General features: G+C 36.8%; 1 protein-coding gene across 1 annotated transcript in view; it reads left to right on the top strand.

The window, feature by feature from the left end:
• Positions 1-22,269, top strand: part of LOC104613651 (usherin-like) — a gene marked incomplete at its 5' end in the record, with an annotated part of 193,364 nt that overhangs the window by 38,392 nt on the left and 132,703 nt on the right. The window contains 2 exons of the mRNA XM_010284111.1: positions 15,963-16,113; positions 16,284-16,426. Coding sequence (XP_010282413.1) covers positions 15,963-16,113; positions 16,284-16,426 — 294 coding nt within the window. The remainder of the gene's footprint in view (positions 1-15,962; positions 16,114-16,283; positions 16,427-22,269) is intronic.

Below are 22,269 nucleotides of genomic sequence, written 5' to 3'. Positions count from 1 at the left end.
ATTTTGCCTTGCACTCTTAAGCATCTGCCCTTTGCTGGTCCCTCGTTTGTGTATGGGAATTTGCATGACTCTGCCTACAAGCTTGGGCTAGTTCTCAGCAGCAAAATGTGACCCTACATACTGGTAGCTGTTGACATTTCTTCAACATCTACAGAGGATGTTGTCCTGCAACCAGAGGATTTCAGCCAGTGTTAGTTTATGTAGCAACAGCTCTGAGACTGGGTATTGAACCACATCATAGGATCATTGACCTGATTATACAAACAAATAAGAACCACATCATACAACTTATATTCACATCTGAATGCATTTGCTCATACAAGGTGATCACTGAAGCCAACAGGCCTCCTTAAATGAATTAATATTCAGTAAACAAAGCAAAATAATGCTGTTAGGCCAGAATTATTTAGGAAAAAAATCAAACCTGAATAAGCTAGCATTTTCCCTGTGAGACAGGTTTGTTCTTCTATGACACTCAGTATCACATCCATAAATTATGTTTTGAGAGAATTTCCTTTACTTCAAATTTCAGGTATTTCTGAAACATTTCTGATTTCTATCCTTTTTTCTGTTCTTTCTTTCTTTTTTTTTTCTTTCTCCCTTCCCCCCTCCTCCCCCCCGACTGAGACTAAGGATTCTTTTTGTTCTGTATCTTCTGTTTCTCATTTTTCTTCTCTTACATTCTCTTATGTCACTTCTTGTAAAAGTAGAGTAGTAAAAGCAGAATTTAAAAATGAAAAAAAAAAGGAAGGTAGTTTAGGTAAAAAGCTTCTGGCATCATTCTATTCTATTCATTGCAAAAAAGTTATTTTAAAAAAACCTCCAAATTCTCAAACATTTTTATTATGTCTCTATAATTTCAGAATAATATAACTCCGCTTTTGATGAAGACCAGGAAATGTTTTAAACAAAATTGTGCAAACAAGTTTATGGGAGAGGAGTGGGGGCTGCTAACAGAAAGTGCATAATGAAAAATTGTGACTATCTCTTTCCTAGGGGTAGTTTAAGGAGAGAGCAGGATAGAGTAGGGAGGGCGAAAGAACTCTCCTACATCTCTCATCAATGACCTAGCTAATTAAAGAGTGTCAGTGGCAAGCTGTGTAAATTGTCCGTTCCAGTTCCTTTTGTCCAGAAAGATGATTTCATGGGGATATAAGAGTAGGATTGCAAAAGTGCTTGTGTGGAAAACTGGGAGTTGTTCTAATGAAAGAATAATTCTTCTCTAACCTCTGCAGTATTGAACTGATTGTCATTTTCATTAGTTCTACTTTCTTCTTTTATTCCCTTCTCCCAGTCTGTGCAGCACATATTTCAGTGAGCTCATACTGTGTCTGTTCTTGGTTTTGGGTGGGTGTTTTGGGTGGCAAAAGAAGAGAGAAGCAAATGTCATTCCTGAAGTGTTGTGTCTTCAGACTCTGGTGATGGGAGGCACAGAGGTGCCCACTTGACTGCTCACTGTTCTAATTTGTAGCCAGTTGGGGCTCAGCCTAACGCCAGGCATCATAAAGGACCACCTCAAGGTTGCTTTAAATTGAACCTTAGTGTAAGTCCCCACTCATAAGAGTGGAGATTGCCAGAAGGCAATGACACTCCAGCTATCTCTTTTTTTCTTCTGACTGCCTTCTTCCCTTTGCCCCTGCACCTGGTCCTTTTGGGGCTACGCAGATCTCCCACAGTTACAGCGATGCTGTTTCAACGTTCCAGACAAAAGACACTTGTATTTGGCAGCTTTCTGTCTTCCAGAGCTGCATGGAACTGTTAGGGCAAGAAGATCAAAACTGCAATTTTAGCTGCCTAGAAGAACATGGATGTTTTTGCTTGCTTGGGGAGTGCCAGATGAGAAACAGAAAACCATGCAACAGCTTGGTGTAGCCAACTGATCATCTATAAGCAGGTAGTTAACCTCGTTGTAGAGGTCTCACTTCAGGTCTTTCCAAAATCTTGGCCTTAGCATGAGGTCAAGGAGGTACTTAAGATTTCTTGGAAGAAATCTGCAGCAGAGCAGATTTCATGCTGGAAAACTACAGCTTGATTGTAGTTCTGAAAAACAGAATAACACATAAAGTGGGGAAAACGGGCCGTTGTAGAATTTAGCAGCAGATCATTGTTTAAGATTATTACCTACCTTCATATAAACCTATTTCAGACCAATTTGAATTGTACATAAAAAAAGAAAGAAATTAGATGAAGTAGGCAATTTTTATATAAACTTAAGCCTATTCATGTCAGGGTGGTTTGTTTTTTTTTTTTCATTCTGTGTGAATCAGAACTAGACTGTTCAGTACTCTAATTAAAGTCAACATTATGTGATAAACTAGATTTTTCTGTTGAAGGAATTCTACAATAAAATGATATTGAAATTCCTAGTGAAAACATACAGAAGATATTTGAAAAATCACAATATGAATTTTGTCTTTTGGACCTTTTTTCCAGATATATGCAAGTATTAGGAATTGGATCAATTTTTATGTTACTTTGCTACTATGATTTGCACTGCTTTACTAAAATCTCACTTTATTATATTTATTTTTGACAACTCCTACCCCTATAGTTTCCAGAATAAAATGGCATTTTCATTAATTGTCAGCAAAGGCAAGTGTCTGATTTGATTTTTTTTTATTTATTTCATTCTGTATTTTCTGCACTTGATGCATCTAGATTACAGAAGTAAGCCTGCTGATCATAAAACACTTGAGGAAAGTGGCAAGGGGTTTTTTTGAGCTACTTTGCACAGTTGAAGAAACTTTGGAGTTCCTCTGATTGCAAAGAACTCTGTAAGCAGCCAGCAAAGTTCTGTCACCCTGTTACATATTTGTCACGTTTCCATATTAAATAGAGACTAAACGTAAGGGGGGGGAAATTAAGGGTGTCTTAAGATGTTGCTGAGGGTGAAATATAGAGGGAATCAAATCATTGTTCTTTTCCTCTCTTTAGCTGGGGACAAAACCAGAGATGATCTCTTTTAAACATCATGGCCATAAAAGTGCTTTTGCTTTTTTTTACTGATTTCCTTTATGGTCAAGAATAGCTCCTATTAACTCCTATTTGGGAGTTTTCTGTGTAGTTTGGAAATAGTACTGAAATTGAATTTAAAAAATCTTAAACTTTGTATTTGAATTATTAAAACACTTAAAATATTAAAATTTTGAATTTTAATTCTTTATCATTTAGAATTTAATTTAGAATTAAATTATTTTTCTTCCAGATCGTTAATTATTTGTTCTGGTGTGTTTTAAGTTTGACTTTTCCCTACTTTGTTTGTTACAGTGCTCCTCATTATGTAACATCTATGCAGTTATCTTTGGGCTAGTTGACTGAGTACCTAAGGAGAAATAAGGTTCTCTATAAAAACAGAAAGGGGGAGAAAAGGGAAGCTGAGTGAGAAATGGTCATTAGAGTCACCATTTCTCCACTGGTGTCCCTATAATACAGTGTTGTATGCTACCCTCTGTCTTACAGCAAAGGCAACTATAAGAGTCTATAGCCCTTAGTGATTTTTGACAGTTTTTCCTCATTGTGCTTTTCTTTCTGAACATTTATTTTTGTGCTTGCACACACATATACACAAATATGTATATGATATATTAGAATATGCATATTCACACATACATGCTGTATTTTTTTCTTTTTTTCTTTGAGTCTGTATGCAGGTCTTGTTTATTCTTCTGACAAAGAAATACTATGAAATACTATGTTCTAGATTAATTACAGATTAGTAAAATAAGAGAGAAAAGGAATTCATGTATTTCATGTTAGGGTGGGATATGTCCAGTATTGAATTATATTAATTCTTACTATTTATATACTGATGTATTTTTACTTCTATGATTTTTACAAATATTTGCTAATTCAGCTTTCCAGTAGGCTTCTGAAGTGAATGAAGATTGTTATTCCCATTTTACAGATAGATAGAGAGAGTTTGTTTAGCAAGGGAAGGTAAAAGACATTTTTACATTCATCCTTGTGCTGAAAAGTGTAACGTACACGTCAGAAAGTTTGTCAGCCTCTCTTACGTCCCTCAGCTTAGACTGGGAGATTGCCTCTCCGTAACAGGTGTCACCATAGTTGAATGTGTCCCCTGTGTACGTAGAAAATACGTGAATTCAGATTGACTGATTATAGATTTTAGACTATCTAAACAGTTCGAGTAGAACACATAGAAAGAAAGTTGAATAAGTGAAGAGATGGCATTATACAAAGAAAGAATACTTCACTTTTCTCTATTTTTCCTTCCACCGGTTTTGAGTGTTCTTACATACTAAGAAGCCTGTTTGAGCGGGTTATTTGTAAGAAATTGAGAGTGCTGTCCAAAATATTCAACAGGATCTTCCTCATGGTTATAATCTGAATTAAGCAGCTCTCAATTTTCTGTGATGAAGATTTAGCTTTTTCAGTCTAAGTTTTAAAAATGAGCAAAGGAGAGGAAGTATTCCCTGCCTCTTTACTTTTTGTCAACAGATTGAAGAAAATCTCTAGAGAATAAGTATTGCCAAGGTATTTCCTTTACATCAACATACGGTGCATTGTATGTGCAGACTGGAGTAAATGCTGTGACATGTCTTGTGGCATGTAAGGCAAAACACAGTCAGCTTGGCTTGGATTAGAATAAAACGTGATGGTGTTACTAAGACTTTTAATCAATTAAGCTACCCGGTTTTGAATGAGGAGACAGTAGCCAAGGTCTTTTCAGTAAAAATACTTGGGAACAAATCATTCATTGTTGTGTATTGACACACTTCCACCAATTCTAGTGGATTTATGTGTTATTCAGCATTATCTGAGGTACCGAAGCCAAGAGTTAATTCATACAAATGGTTTGTTAAAAGGTTCTAGAACAGGACATTAACTGATGAGTAGCTTCTTAATAATGCCGTCAGAACGTTCTTATGTGGGTGGGTCGGGTATAAAAGGTTGCAATCCTTTTACCCTATTCATCAGACAAGTCAACTGTATATTTTGCATGGATTATTTCCATGTGTGAATAGGCTTGTCTGAATTGCTTTTTATTCACCTTAAATATTAAATATTTTGCTTCAGCGGGTAGCACCTGGATCGTATTTCTGTCAATTTAAATGCTATTTTTAGTGGGGGACCGATCTATAAAAACAGTTAGGGATTTTTGCCACAGTTAGTTGGAACATAGGTGTCACCTTTCATATTCTGCCACAGCTTATCTCTGTCAGAGCACTGGCCAAAAAAAGGAGATCTGGATTATTCATCCTAAAGTGACTACCATTCCCATCTCCCACTTGCCAGGCAGCGTACTAATCTCCGAGTTCATAAGCAAGGAAAGCAGAATACTGCCCGTCTATCCTGTTGAAACTCTGCTACTGAGGGTGGGTGGAAGAAAAGTCTTATTTACTGGGGGAGAAGACAGAGCAGGAACTATTGTAACCCCGGGCTAAAGACACTTCTCAGGTTGGGGGGAGGCAGTACATGCCAGCAGCAAGGAGAGCAGGCCCTCAGCCCTGGGCATTCGTGGATCTGGATGTATGTCGTTCATCGGTGCTGATGCTCGGCCTGAGCATCAGAATGTGATCCTATTGCTGTTTTCTAATACAGCTTAATTTATTGGTACTGCAGCTGTTGAACTAGACTGTAACGTGAAGTGACAGCCATAGCATTGCAGTCGGCAATTTTGAGAAGTGACAAGAATTCTTGTTTTCTCTGTAAATGTGATAGTTCAGATTTGTTGGCCTTGGCCTCATGTGTTACATAGGAGAATAATATACAGTGTTTTGTTGTTACTTTCCTAATTATAGCAGTTTTATTTCCAGAACTACACTTTTGATTCTGCTCTTTGTCGTTGTGCAGATTACCCCCCTGAGAGTTTTGCATGTTGATGAATGGCAGGATTTGGTTATATAGGAAAAACCACTCTATACTGTTAATGATGACAGATACAATTAAATTAATTCTCTGCCATCTCCTTTGATGTACACAGATTTTCCCCATTAATATTGATGGACTTCAGGGTCACAAGCACATGTTGGGAGGGGAGCAAGCCCCTGAATGTTGTATTTTGCTCTTTGTGGAGCTGACTATATCACTTTATGTATAAATGTAAGGAAAGCTGCTGACAGTTTTGATATATTAAATTATAACTGAGAACTAATTCAAGGATCAAAGATGCTCTTTGGGAGAGATCACTTTCCTGGTAGAAAAATCATTACCTCTTTTCCCAGTCTCATATATTTGTACTGTATGTCTTGGAAATATCATTCCCTACAGTTTCTGAATCTTGATGTTTAATTTAACACAAAGGTCTTTGAGCAGCACAATGGGAGGGGGGCTTCTGCTAGTAAAACCTCGTAGAAGGAAATTGAAACGTACATGTTTTTTCTCATTTATCAAAGAAGTGCAAAAATCTAAACTGACATTTTATATCAAATGAATTATGAACTGTGTACTTTGTACCTAAGGGAACAACAACTAAATTAGACTTTTGTTAAAAAGAGAGAGAGAAAAAAAATAGGCTTTTAATAAAATATACAGTCATTTTTGGTGTTTTGTCTGAACCTGACATGTGCTATGCTTTGCAGAAGCAAACTAGAGCGTATAGGCTACTTCAAAGGATATACGCTTTGAATGCCTTAGAGTGAATTGAGAAGTAGGTTAAGATAATACACAAACCAGAGTTTCTGCTTAAGTATTGTTGCTTTGATATGTTTGTTTTCAGCCTTGCCCAACTCAAGGTAACAGGAAAAGATAATATACTTTTTAATAGCTTGAAGATTGGAGCAAAGTAGTAAATTATTTTTATTTTTTTAAATTAAATTTGTGAGAATATGGTTGCTACTGAAAAAGACTTCCAGGGAGCAAAATTTTAGACAATGCTTGATTGAACTGTAAGAGGTAAATTTTCAAAGAATTATGTCTTCAGTATTTTAAGGGCATGACTTCTACTGTCTTTATGTGAACAACACTTCCTGCAAGCAAAAAGGAGTCGCATTCTGTAAACTTACAGTTGGTAACGTTTATGAGATTTTGTACATTCCCAATTTCTGCATTTCCTTCATGACTTTCAATGGGACTATATTTATTTCAGTGCCTTGACATAGAAGACGTTTTGATATTGTGTGATAAGCACCTACACCTTAGAGAAAATGGGAAATGAGAAGGTAAAATTCCATGGTTTCTTTGACAACATATTCCCTAGTGCACTCCTGTGGCACTTTTTGATATATGAACAAAATATCCAAGAACTAGTTGCTTTTCTCATATATCATATACATATATTTCATAAAGATATATTCCAGAAGATTAACTAAGTTAGAATATACAAAAGCTTTCAGAAACTCTGCAAGCTCCTTGCAGAAAACAATGGTGCATGAACAGCGATTGTGGGAATATCATACCATGAACACTTCACAAAATCTGAAACACAATGAGACCAACCATGTTTGTAGCTTTAGTATTGTTTTATATTAGTACCATCAGGAGGCTAGAACCAAACCCAAAGCTGTAATGAGATGTATTAATGATGGCAGATCCTCAGCTGAGATATCCAAATGTACTTACACCCAAGGAGGCAGTGCCTTGGTCTTTGCAACCTTGCAACTCCCAGTAATGATCTGGGAGTCACCTGATCCGTTAATATGTGAGTCTGCTGTGAAGAACCATTTATTTATCGGTATAAATGGTGGGTATTTTTAGTTCAAAGTAAGATTATTGTTTTTCCTTATTTATAACTAAGGTTTTACTTTCATTATTCAACAATGCTGATTTTGTTTTTCTAAATGTTCTCTCTATTTATAGATCATAGTACCATACACTATTCATTTCAAAACAACATTCAAATAAACACGTAAATGCCACTGGAAATGTGGCAGTGTAAATGCACATTTTTCTGGTACAGAAAGGGAAGGAGAAGAGGTGGCAGCTTGAGGGGATGCAGTGGTTTGAGAGAACCACAACAGAGAGCTGGTCCCCTCCAAGCATGCCAGAGTCAGACTTTCTGCTTTGTGCTGTCTGTGGAGGAGCTGAGGGCGATGGAGACAACAACTGTAGGTGGGAAGAGTCACTTCCTTCTTTCTCAACAGCTGCCTCCCATTTTCCCTATAGAAAGACATTGACAATGAGACAAGGGGTTTTTGTGATTACCACATGCGGCATAAAGAAGTTAACTAACAGCTGCAAACTAAATCCTGGATTACTGGGAGCAGAAATTTTGAGGAAACCTCTTTTCCTCTTCTTTCTGCAAATAAGGAAAGAATTGAGGGGGAAAATGTCTGTTATGGCTTCAGTTGTTTCATGGCCAAAAGGTAGTCCAGTGATCTGGATCTCGCAGATACTCATAGGACATTCAAGATATAATAAGACTGCACCATCCACTGTGCATAGAGGCTCCCTAACACCAGTTAATCTTCATCCATTTTCTATTTTATGGACACTCTCAAGCTTGGATTTCATCAGAAATGGTAGTACTTTACATCATCCTCTACATACTGCAGAGAAATTTATGGATTAAAAATAACTACAGGTAATCTTATTGTAGATCTAATTTATTTGCATTGCTCTTCAGTGTGTACATTTAGGCGTATATAAACTGATGCTTCTGTCAAAATGCACGTCAACTGGTAACACTTTAGTTTTCTGCTAGCAGGGTAGACTGTTCCATGAGTAACAATCCACTGGCACATTCATACTGCAGGGATGCACATAGTGCTGGCATTTGAACCAGGATACTTCTTACTTAACGAGAACATTCACAAGTTTTCTAATATCTCACTTTCTTTGGCATTCAGTTAGGTTGCTATATTTTTTAGTTTCTTTTGCCACACTGAGTGGAGATATAGCAACAATCATTTGCAGAAAACACGTCTACTTGTTCAAGTAGAATTCCGCTTTCTGGTTTTGAATATCCTATGTTATCCTTTTGCTTTCAGTCATAGAATAAAACTATATTAAAAATTAATTTTCAACAACTTATGCTTCAGACTGAGGCATATGCTACTTGTAACATCACCACCTCTGTGCCTTTTGCTTTTTCTTTGTTGCTTCTTCATCTTCTATGATGTTAGAGTTCCCTTCATTGAATTATTAGGCTGAAAAAGAGTTCATCAGGAAACCATCTCCTGCATCTTCTTTCCTCAAAACCGTAAGTTGTCTCATTTCTGGTAAAGCATTTGTTTAGTCTGATGGAGTTTTGAAATCTTTCTTGCAGTGGTTTAATCCCATTACTGTATGTCCTGTTTCCCAGGACACAGAGATTCTCTGTCTTTGCAAAACTTCTGTGAAGTTGAAGATGCCTATATGTCTAACCCTTTGCTCTTCTATTATTCTTTAAGATACATAGGTTTAAACTTTCTTCGCTGGTCTTTTCCCAACCATCAGTGATATAATTTGCTTTTTTTGTTGCTTTTGGGAATCCCAGAGCTATCTAACAACTGTTTAGTTTCAAATATGAAGTAAAAAGGTTAAAAGCCAGCCTGCCATTCCTTGAAATTGTACCATCAAGATTAAGAAAGAAACTTCAATTTAGCAAATTTTCTCCTCACCAACAGTCTACAAAACGCTCACCAGAGATGTTTCCATCAATGTGGAAGCTAGCATACCTATCTCTGGTCATAGCTCCCTGCCTGCAGATATCAGTTGTAAGGGAAGTTGCAAGATTTTGAAGGTTCATGTCAAATTATGCCAACTTCTTCCTTTCTAGAAGAAAGAAAAAAAAAAAAAAGTCCTGAAATTAATCTCAAAGCTGCTTCATGTGGTAAACTGAAGCTATTGTATGAAGATAGACAGGATCTTGTTCCCTCTGCTCTTGCCACATCTGTTCCCCTAAGTAAAAAAGGGCAGATCTGATAGTTTCTCAAAGCTACTTCACAGAGATATTTCATTTTCCAGTAACCAGAGTCACAATTAACCCACAGAAGCTGTTTAATCATGGTTTCTGCCTGATTTCATAATACCGTTCCTTCTGTTTTTTCCTCATAGTATTTTGTTTTAAATTAATTTTGTGATGTGACAGTTATTGGCTAGGCATCCTTTTAAACAGTCTGATGAATAATTAGTTTTACTGGGCAGTTATAAATTCCATCCAATGTCTTTATTACAGGTATTAAAATCATTAATCATTGAGCTAATTGCTTATTGGCATTCTTTTTTAGCTTTTACAGTTTAGCAAAGTTCTTGCTGAGCAACATGGGTAAATTCTGTCTAGCTTGAGGAAGGAAGGCAGGCAGGTAACTTCTTATATAAAGGTAAAAGTGACAAATCTATAAGACATTTTTATAGTGTTGACCTCCGTAAAATATAACACTTAGGAAAGGGGCATCTCTTACACATTATTTTTACTTGAGACCCATATTTGGATTGCAGATGTTGAGGTTGTACATGAAGAAAAGTTCAATATGAGGAGGAGGAGGTCTGATTTTGTTTTTCACTAGAGCAATATTAATGAGGAATAAGTAAGCCTGCTCTGGGGTTTCAAAAAACAATTGTCTTAAACTTCAGGTCTGTGGGGTCATGGAGTAAAACCTGAGTTGATTTTCAGGGCCCTACTAAAATTGTACTCTGCACCTTGGAATACCAAACAGTGCAAGTGGAGTAAAGTTTGCAGTTAGAGCTTACACACTCAATCCAGATAAAAACAAATTTTAGATTTTTCAAAATTCATATTTTCATTTTTCTGAATGATATTGTGCCTTACAAGTACAAGTAACATTAAACATTAATGCTAAAGCTAAAAATGAAAAGATTTACAAAGCCATTAATTTTCAATTAAATTACTATTATAGCAGAGATCAGGTGTATAAAACAGGATAGATCATGAAGAGAGAACAAGATATTTCTGTATCCTGTTTATGTTATACTTCTGAAAAGAAAATTTCACAAACGTGAGGTAGTTAACTGGGAAGTTAAAAGGGGCTTTAATCTACTCCCTTAGGTCTCTTTACTGGCTTTCTCCCAAGCCCCATGTGCCAGAGGGGGGCGAGCAAGAATGTTGCCATGGACCTTTCACGTTGTATGTTCCGGATGCATGGGAATGTGTTCGATAAGTGGTGCATTTTCCCTGGTATATGTATTATTAGATGGAGATACATCTGTAACTGAAAACATATATCAGTGAAATTATAAAAGTAGAAAGAAAATCCTTTGGATTTTCTTTGCATTCTTTAGGCTTTGAGTGGGTGGAAAACAACATGCTTGAACATATATATTAAATGAAAAATCAAGAACAACTGTGTGTATTCACTATACACTGAGTAGGAAAGATACCTGGGAAAAGAGGGTTAAAAACCAAACTGGAGTAAACTTCAATGAACCTGTGAAGATAAGAAACAAAAAAAGCAATCTTCTGCTTTGCCAATAGATAAAGGTTTATAACTAGCATGCCCTTCCAGTGATGACATATAGCCCAGCATCATGGCCTGTCTTTCGGTTAAGTGAAACAAAAACACATGCCCATGTTGAAAATTATGGAGAGTGCAATGACTGGAGTTATTTGGACTCCACAAACAACTAGATAACAGGCATACCTGGGAAAATCAGAAGAAACAAATGTCAACGTGCAGAACTTATTGCCATAAAAAGTGCTGTAATGAGATGATCTCAGTATGGGCACCTAAACCAGAAAATGAATCAGGAGTATCGAAACAACCACTGCAATGAGATAAAGAAATGGGGTTTGTGGATTGAACCTGGAAAAGAGTGAGAGTAGGCATGACTGAGAGAGGCATTCTGTGATTCATCTAAATGCAGTCTGACTGAAACTTTTCCGTGCTGTTATGGCACAAACTGTGGAGAGCCTATTTGCCTTCTCTGTAGTTAAATACCTGCAGTTATCGTTCGCATACATGTATATGAAAAATAATTCCATAAGATGCAAATGCATCATCTGTGCTAAATATTTTACGTGTACAGATGTGGCAAATTGTAGAGTTATAGTTACATAGCTCCAAACTCTTCTAGCTGCCTATCTGCAGATATTATGGATACAGCAGAGCAAATATATCTGATTACTGTTAAAAGTGGTGTCACCTCACTTCAAAGTCGGTGTGAGTTTACACCAATTTGATAGATATCAAATCGAGCTCTATTGGCTTTTCTTCCTCTTATTAAAGATTAATAGTGAAGACATTATTATACCTAAATAATAATAATTTATTGTTGTAATGATAGTTCACTTTTAATAATCCTACTTAGTCTTCTACTTTCAGAAAATTTAAATTTCAGATATATCCTTATGATAAATATAATTAATACCTCTTAGAAAAAGAGGCTTTCAACATGGAGTAAACATTTAAGCACAATCATTTAACACAATGCTTGCTGTCCTAAGATAAACAAATACTTACAAAGCTGACAACTACTGCATATGTTGTTTAAGATAAGGAAGTTGAGGAAAGAAGTTGAAACACTTTTCAAAGACTGCTTAGCACATTAGTGGCCGAGCAGGGATCAGATCTTTCTTGACTCATCTGCGTGTACCTGAATATCTGGAATACAATATATCATTGTCAGCTTGAAACAGTCTGCAGTTTTTATTATTTTGCAGGGCTGTTTATTAATGCTTTGATTAAAATTGACATCTGATTAAATATTTTATTCTGCCTTTGTAGTCTCTTCATATACAAAGTGTGACTTTCTGCCCTGCTAAGTGAGGATTTACTGGTCTAGATGTTGATTCAGTAGGTTGCAAGTGGAGTGGTTGCCCCCTGAGGGTCATATTAAAGCTTGAGGGGAGCTTTTTGAGCAACATTGCATCTTAAAGACGATATATCAAGCTGATAGATACATGGCTCTTCTGTTGAGAAATTCGCAGTAGAATTATTGCTGGTTGCCGGTTATTACTTGGGTAGTAAGGAGTCTCTCAGGAATATGGATCGGATAAAAAGGGTTAAGCTGAGGGAAATGTTACACTGAAGACCTTGGTGATGAGGAGTGTTTGAAATAGTCAAATGATGTTTTGTGTGCAATTTAGAATTACCATTTTTGAGGGGAAGTGCTCTGTACTTTTAATGATCCGAGTGTGATTAGTTTAACAGAGCACCTTTCTCATTACGACTCAGCAGAGACTTGACAATTTCTTTGTTGTACCCTCCTGCCACCCTGCCCCGTTCCTTTGGAAGTGCAGTGCTGAGGACACTCCCTTAGCGCATAGCTGAGGATGTTCTCTGTGAGCTATAGGAAGTCTTTCAGATGAGTTAAATTTGCTGTATATTCTAACATGTTGGTCTGAAAGTAGTAAGCTAGGCTTGTTCTACAGATCAGTTGACTTTCACAGAAGAGATTTGTCCAAATTTTCTACTCTTTCCTATGCTGTGCTTTTGTTGGTAGAAGAGATTTGAACATTTAGCTGAGATTACCTACGCCATTAAAATAACATCCACACTGTGAATTGTTATTGACATTTAGACAGCTACATCTTTGTTTTTTGAAGAACATTCCTGTATCGCTATAATAACCACTACTATACATACATAAAGCTTAATCAGAGCTTTTACTTTGTAGATCTCAGAGAGCTTTACAAAGAAGGATAAGTATTATTATCTCCATTTAACAGATTGAGAAATGAAAGACAAAGGTGAAGTGGTGTGTCCTGGCAGAACTGGAAATAAATTTAACGCTTTTGCCTCCTCAGTGAGTTGCTCACACTGTCTCCTCAATAACAATGTGAACTTTGGCTTCCTGGCTAAATTACAGCTCAGCTAATTAGATTCGTTTTTAGATGTAGCTTTTTTTGCTGTGTAGAATTTTTGTGTGCACATAAACAACTGGTACATTTTAAACTACAGATGGTTCAGTTTTAAATGATGCAGTACCCTGCTTTGAAGGGATATTGAGTCTTTCTGTTAGTGTCAGCTTGTGAAAACACTTTAAAAGCCTCTAATAAAAGTTTTTACATTAATTGTGCCATCTTTCTCATGCTGGCTGAGTTCGCCTGCTAACAACTTCAGGAATCACTTTATAAAGGAATGCCAAAATAATTCATCATTATCTGCAAGTACTGTACTTTTCATCCACAACATTTAAAACTCCCTTATTGTGCAAGTTCACTCCAACATTAGTTATGTTGCCGCTAAACAGAACAATGTTAAGTGAGGTAAATATATGTTCTTCATTTTACTCTGAGAGTGAAATTTAATTCACACACGGAGGCATTTGGTGTGCAGATGTTTGGTTTTGATCGCTCAGCTGGAGGGATGTTGGGGGCTGTTCAAGTTAAATCAGCCATCTTCTTCCCTCTGAGTTGAGGTGCTCACAAGCTCTTGATAGGTCCTGAAGGTGTTGGCAAGGGGTTTGCAGACCATGACTTACCTTAGTCTCAGACATCTCCTGGATTTGGAAACAGGAAGATTTCAAGTTTACTTGGGATTTACTGGAGTCTTATTGCCTAGGTCTAGATAACAGCAGCAGGAGGGAGCATCCAAAGGTGGCCAGGCTGGCTCAAGCCCAAAAGTTTAATGATGTCTTTTTCACAGTAACAGAGAGGAGCAGAAGGGAGTGAAGAAGGCTGGAGGTCCTGTTCCACTTCATCTTGTGCTGAACAAAACAGGAGGGTTGCAGGGCTAGGGGCCAATTCTCAGAAGTAAAATATCTGGTAATAACTCAGGTACCCCAGCAGCCAGCTTTTTGTTAAAATTTCTCGTGAAAACTGGCAGACCTTGAACTTAAAGGAAAGGGACCAAGTCTCTTGATTGGAGCAAGACCTGTCTTGTGCCTTCATACCTAATACAGTCTGGAGCTGGAGCTGAAGAATTTTGAAGTTCCCCAGTCATAAGTACGTATAATCAGAGTAAAACTAGCCAGCTGCTAGTTCATGTATCTCTGTGTGTATATGTCAGTATAAACAAAAACTGTTGTATATGACTGATGACTTTTTTTTCGGAGCCAATGCCATCCTTTCATCCATTTCAGGGAGAGAATGATTCAGATAGTGTATCATAAACTCTGTTACTTTCCTCTTAGTAACCACCTCGTAAACAAGTGGGAAATAGAAAATTTACTACAAAATATTGTTTGCTCATCTTACAATTTATGCCTTGAGGCTGACAACTACACCTTAAGTTACAGATCTGAGAGACTGTTTTTTCCAGTAGAGAGAAGGAAAAAAAAAATAGAAACAAAGAACTTCTGTTGGAAAGACTGAAGAAAGAAGCAAATGGCAATTACTGGGCCATGAAAAGCAAAATTATTGTACAAGAATTTAAATGACAGAGGTAGTAACTTTCCAGTGTTTTAACTCTCTGGAAGAGAGCTACATGGTTATGGCTACAGCCATGCATTATATATAAAAGGTCCAGATGTGTTTAAATTCAGAAAGTTTCTTCAACAGATTGTTTTCTTCTTAAAGAAACAACAAAGCCATAAACTCATGGGTGCAAATTGGCATAGTTCTTTTTACTGCATGCAGTGAAATTTGCAGCAGTTAAAGGTCATTGGTGGTATCATTACTGACAGATTTTTATCTGCAGTTCCTGGACTTCATAAAAATTAATTTCCTTAAGAAAACAGTGGGCTAGAGACTGAGACTTCACTGAATCTATTTTGATTTCTACCTAAAGACCTTTTTTCCCTTAAAATTTCTGCTGTTTTCTTTTAAAATTATTATTAATTTATAAGGGTGAGAAGGTATCTGAATTATAAAAAGTCTGATCAATTTTACTCTTGCTGGCTAACATTTCTGTGAGCATTTCTTTAACTTCTCGAGGTGGCAGACCTGGGCACAAGGAGAAGTAGATGATATTTGAACAGGTGGTGGAGAATATGCTGCTTCTGAATTACTTTTGGTGTTTGGAGGTTTGCTTTAGCAAAATGATACTCACATAACTGTATTGAAAAGAAGAAAATAAAGAAATAGCATTGTTCAGTGGTGAAAATGTTAAACTAAATGGACCATGTTAACATTGCTGCTGATCCTGACGAACAGTTTTTCCAGTATATGGAGCATTTTGTTTCCACTCGGCATATGTTCTCCATGGTTTTCTCTGCTCTAATTCATCCATGTTTTTCAACAGCTCCAGATGGTGTGATGCCTCCAAGGCTTTCATCTGCCACTCCGACCAGTCTTCAGGTTGTCTGGTCTACACCAGTTCGCAACAACGCCCCAGGCACACCCAGCTACCGACTCCAGATGCGGCGAAGGCATTCTGCTGGTGACATTTTAGAGTACGCAGACCATAGCAAGGCCACTATCAACTGCTGAGCAAAAGAAGTCCCATTATCTTGAATATGGCTCACCTTTAGGGTGGCTGGTTTTGTTACAGGACATGTAATGCTTTAGTTTTTCTTTAGGTGCTGGGATGTTTAAATGTAACTCATGCTGTTTTTCTTTGCAGTTTGTTTTCCAGCCCTACTGCTTCCTTACAACACAGGGTCAGAGATCTTCAGCCATACACCGAGTATGAGATGAGAGTGGTTGCCTCCAATGGTTATGGCAATGCTTATAGTAACTGGACTTCAATGACTACAGCAGAGGACAGTAAGCAGCCTGATCTTACTTAACTCCCTTTAGCAGAAAATATAAGTAAGAGTTTAACTGCCATTGCACATAATTTCTTTTGGTTATCTAGCTTTCTCAATTAAGTAGCAGTAATACTAACTTGCAATAAAAACTCCTAAGGGATCAAATATCTGTTGTCTTAGATTTTCATAAAACATGAATATCTAAATATAAGTTTTTTGAAGTAGTATCTTTTTTCTTTATAAAATATCCCTCCATGCATATGTATTCATTTATGGCTAGTTTAAGATATACTGGTAAGTACAGCTTTGTACGTGCTTTATATTCAAGGACTTGATTCTGATTTCAGTCATATCGGAGAAAATAAGTTGAAGTTAATAGTATATGACAGTTGTCTTCTCTCTGTGTTGAGAATACCTAATCTGTACCACAGCTGAACAGAACTTTTCATTCCCAGTGATCTTTGTTAATTCAAAGTAGTGATCTAGTGGTCTGAAATTGAGTTTGTCATTGCCAGTCCCATCGCCTTCTTCATTAATAGTTCTACGTTCTGCAGACTCACTCCACGTAATTTGTTCAACAGTCCCTTGATTTAACAAACGGGTGTTTGGATGTAGGTACAGCCGTTTAGCTGGCAGGGTAGGATTTTGCACCCGATACAGTAAGTAAGCAAAAACGTGTAACAAAACTTGGGCTTGTTGTACATAATAACATATACAAAATACAGAACTTCCAGCTTTTTTAAGAAACTGAGCTATTAGATTTCTCTTACAATGTAGCAGGATATCTAATAGCACTCTTTTGGGAAAAATCTGTTGCTTTCAAATATATTTGCTTTTTTTTTCCATCAGTAACGGATGATCCCATTCTATCAAATTTTAGAGAAATTAGGTATTTTCTACAGAGATTTTCCCCGTTATAGCTTGTTTAATAAGAAAGCAAGTCATTCTGAGCTGGAAAAGGTGTGGGTGTGGGGGTGTTTCATTACTGGTTTCATTACTATGTTGCTTTCTCTGCCTTCACACCAAAGTGCCTTGTGGTCTTACTCTATTTTACACTGATATGAGATCTGTATTTCAGACCATAAATTTAACCTACTCTAAATGGATAGCTGTCTCTCTTGAGAGGACACCCAGAAGAAAACACGTGTTCCCACAATTGTAAAATGTTTTTCTTTGAAGCTGAGCAAATAATTCACAGCACAAATTTAACTGATAAATCCATTTAAGGTCTAAAGGTATAAATGCTTCTCTGAACACATAAGCTGTAAGTAATTACCTAATAGAAGGAAGTTCTGAACTTGGTCTTTACATACCAGAGACATGTTATCTACCTGTGAAAATCTTTGTTGAGATTCAATTCTTTTATTGTAATTGTTTGTTACCAAAAGTGCATACAATATTATTCAACTTGTCCGAGTTCATGGTCTAAATGCAACCAATCTTCTATGACTATTTCATTCAAATTGCAATGATTATTTAGCTCTGGTCAGATAGTTCATACAGTGTTGTTTCTTTTTAGCTAAAAGGAGCACAGAAGTGCATTTAAAAGGCATCACTTGTTAGTATATGTAAAAATTATTTTTTGTGCAAAGTAGTAGGTGTAGAATTTTAAAATTCTCTTTTTGGGAGTTAGGGACAAGGTAGAAGGCCTACACAGGATGTGCATTTCTATATAGTCGTCTTGAACATATCTGTAGAAGTTACCTGCTGCATAGAACTTGGATGGCCTTTGTGCACCATCATGAAACACTACCCTCTGCAAAAAATGCCTTAAGTTAGTATGGAAGGCAGAAGTTACCAAAGGAAACTTAAGAACAAGAAAGGAAAAATATAATGCCTCTGTCAGTTGTTTAAACAATTAAAGTATTTTGAGATTAACAGACAACTCACCTCTTCAGCTATGATACTGCATTTTGTTTCTTAGCTTAAAACAAACTTCTTTAGTTCAGTTGTAAACTCCATGTCTCCAAGGGAAAAATTATTTTCCTTAACATGTCCTCTTCCATTTGCATTGGTTCTGCTAAAGAATACCTGGTGATGTGTCTCCATTATCCAACAACCCTTGTAATTTACAAAAAAACCCCAACTTTCAGTGGTGACAAAGGACTCTGGTTTTGGTGTTATTGTGGAGGGCTGCCATCTGTGAAAGGATGTTCAACTCAGTTGCTTAAGATTGAATGATTGTCATTGGGTGTAAGCAGTATTTCTGTCAAGGCATCAATATGTTTCTTATAAAACTGCCTATACTGACAGCTTGTTGCAGAAGTACACTTAATTCCTGGCACTGCTAACCAATAGGCTTTGACTTTTTAAAGTACAATTTGACAGTAGAAATGTCCCATATTTCTTACTCTGTTGAAATATACGTGTGTACGCATGTTCTTATTGAATTTTCTACAGTGTATATATGTCTTTTTTGTTTCACCAAAGCATAAAATATGTGTAGGAACAAAATGTATGCGTGTGTGTTTATGTGCACATACACCCGATAGCAATAGATGTAAATCAACACATCCACTTTTAAAGTCAATAGAGTTCTACTAATACAAGCTGATGATTTCACAATATATCTGCATATTATATTTTATTATGATAAATATATAGTAAACTAGGAAGATATTAGGATTGATTAAGGAAAAAATAGCAAACGCTGCCATAAAAATCTGTTGTATCTGATAAACAACGTATTAATATACGGATTAGTAGGTTTGGGGTATTTTTATAATGCAATAAAAAATGCCGTAAATAATTTTCAAATACTTCTATTTAGATTAGTGTGGCACTAGTAACTGATTCCATGCATTTTTTGAAGTCTAACCTGCCAGTGCCAGATAACAATAATGTACATATCCTATGAATATTTGAAAACCTGCTAAACATGTGTTAATAAAAGATGTTTGTTCCAGCGATCTTGGTCAGTATAGCATCAGACTATTTACTGCCAGACAAATATAAACAGTTGATGAAGTTTCCAGATTAGATCTTGCTTTCAGGAACTTGAATGTAAATTTAAGATAACTCTTGCAATCAATGTAGTCACCACTAAATTGAGAGATCAGTATGTACCATTGAATGGAGAGCAGCGTTTCATGCATTGCATTCAGAAAAATAAAATGAAATTTTCTAGATATAAAAAGAAGATATGAATTAAGTTTTCCCTTTTGTTATGGCAAGTCTTTGAACTATCTGGGACAGAAGCTGCTCAGGAGCCAGTTATAGTTATCTGAAGGTGGCCCAATGCAGCTGCCACATTCTTACGGTGTAGCTTTATGGTTTGCAAAATTATATTGGCTGGTAGCAATCCACACACGGTTTAATCAGAGGGATAGTTCCCAAATGAGAAAGGTGCTTTTTCTAGCGCTTGAGAAAATCCATCATGATTTGGGCAAGTTTTAAGCTAGGAAAATTGTTACTTTAGAGAAAAGCTGCCTGTTCCTTTCTTTTCTTTTGAATGTCCCAGAAACTATTTGCAGTCCTGTCAGCTGCATACAGCAGGACATCTCAGTCACCAGCATATGTTCTCTACATTGGCTGCATTTCAGTCCCACAGGTCAGTGTGTGATTCCAGTATGGAGAGTTCTTAGTGAAGCCCTTTTATAAGTACCTGGCTGGCACTTGAGAGAGAAGGTTTTGTGCGTTGACTATCAGGCAGTCCCATTTTTTTTTTGTCTTAGATAAAGTGATCGCAAGCACATCTCCTTTATGTATAAAGTTCTAGGCCAGTCCAACATAGGGAAGTATTATTCCTATCATATATAGTGCTATGGTGTGCTCCTCTGTCATGCTTACCACAAAGCTTTGGTTCCAGGATGAGGAGGCCTATTCTCTTAAGCTTCCATATGTAGACAATAGAGAGAGGCAGGCTCCTCCAGAGGACTATGCAGGACAAGAGGGTAGGTGATGCAGTTAGCTTTTGGAAGCGCTTGCTTTCTCTGCTGATTATATTTGTTATATGTAGCTATGTAAGTTAGGTTCATATAATTTAGCCATATAAATTAATCCATAGTTAGTTCATGTGAATGTGGTCATCTGTGCTCAAGAAAGATAAATGGAAACTGAAGCCAGAGAAGACAAAAACTGGTGAAGTGATAAAGGGAGGAGAAAGTCAGGTGAAATACATGACAGGGTGAATAGCAAAAGGACAGAAGAACAAATTAAGGCTGAAGTAGTATCGTGGCAGGTACGATATGATGATCGTATGATGAATAGTACAAACTGTCCGTGCATGCCTATAAATTAGGAATTAGAAGTAGTTTCTTAACTACTAGGCTGAGGTTCTGGAACCAATGTGCATTTGAAGTAGTAGTGGGCAAAAAGTCTGAACACTTTGAAGACTGCTTTTAGTATATGGTTCATATGGACTGCATGTCATTGCATGAGCATCCTAAGGACTTTTGAGTCCTGTGATCCAATGTGATAAAAGATTCTTGTGGTTTCTTGTGCCCAGAGCTCCACAATTTGGATTTTCTGCAGGATACAGTTGGTAGTATATGAAAGACACCACATTTTGTTAATATGTACAATTTCGTTGTCCATGTTCCTGAAAAGAGTAAATTATTCAAGAATAAAAGGTGCAGGTTTTCTATTCCGCTTAGTGAGAGATTTTCCCAGCAAATCAGGTATTTCTCATTAGCTTTAAAGGGCAGTAGTCCAGGTACATGTCTCAGTACATTAATGAAAGTATAGATTCTCCCAAAGTACATCCTTGAGATTGTAGCTACTCACTCCCCCAGTACAATAAGTAAACAAATGTGTGCTTCTAGTCAGGGAATTAAGAAACATTAATGCCAATTTTGTGCCTTCATTTTAAGTTGAGTCTGAAGTTTTGAAGCAGATGAGTAAAATAGCCTGCCGTAAAAGATAATTTCATTTGCCAAAATGAAACTATCTTCTAGTATTAATACTGTAATGAAACGGTTTGAAATATGAACTAAGGATCTTAAGGAAAAAGATGCCCATTGTTCCCATGTTCAATAGTTACCTCTATAAACAATTACATCCATGTAAAAAGCTTTATGATTTTATTTTCATCATTGTCAGGCTGAGCTGTGTAGCTGTCACACTTTGCAGTCTTCCCTCCAGTGACAACCACATTGACAACATGTTATACTCCACATTGATTTTACAGTTAAGGAGCTGATTGTGATATATAGGGATTTTAAGAATTCAGCTGAGAGGCTGACTTTTGCCTTTTATCATTCCATTAAAATTTTATAACCATCTTTTTCATGTCATTTCATCCATGAATTCTTACTTTAGAAAGTGATAGCTACTGCTGTGAGCATAACTTTTCTCATGTTCAGAGCTTTTTATTGTATTAGCAAACTATCCCAATTATAGTTAATACTCATGTTTTACATAATTGTGGTGACCCTTTCAACCAAGCAGTATCGTGCTAGTTGATTTGTATATAGAATTAGATGATTCTGCTTGCCATTTAAAAAGAAGCTACACCGAATGAGTGTTGGGGACCAGGATTTAATGCTTTGCCATCCAGTGGGGCCAATTAAGCATCTCTCAAACGTCTTGTTTGAACTCAGAGAGTCTTAAAAGTCTCTCTTTTAAAAGGGCAGTAGGGAATGAGTGGGTAGGCATGCTAGCTACCAAAATATGCTTTTCTGAGCAGAGGGGGAGGGACTAGGGGGACCCAAAGTTTAAGTTTGACAGGTCCTCCCATACATTACAGATTGTCCTTAAGGAATACGTCTAAACTCTGGGGGAGTTGAAGCACAGTTTCCACTAATTACCATGAACGTTTCACCTGTAATGTAATAAAAAAGCTTATCCGTTCCCTCACAACAAACTGCTTGATTGTTGTGGTTTTTGGTTGGGGTTTTTTTTTTCCCCTCCTCCTGCAGA

This window comes from Phaethon lepturus, unplaced genomic scaffold (genome assembly GCF_000687285.1).
Source record: "Phaethon lepturus isolate BGI_N335 unplaced genomic scaffold, ASM68728v1 scaffold12113, whole genome shotgun sequence".
NCBI classification, from domain to species: Eukaryota; Metazoa; Chordata; class Aves; order Phaethontiformes; family Phaethontidae; genus Phaethon; species Phaethon lepturus.
Note: the sequence above shows the minus strand (reverse complement) of the source record. Positions and strands in the feature narration are given on the sequence as shown.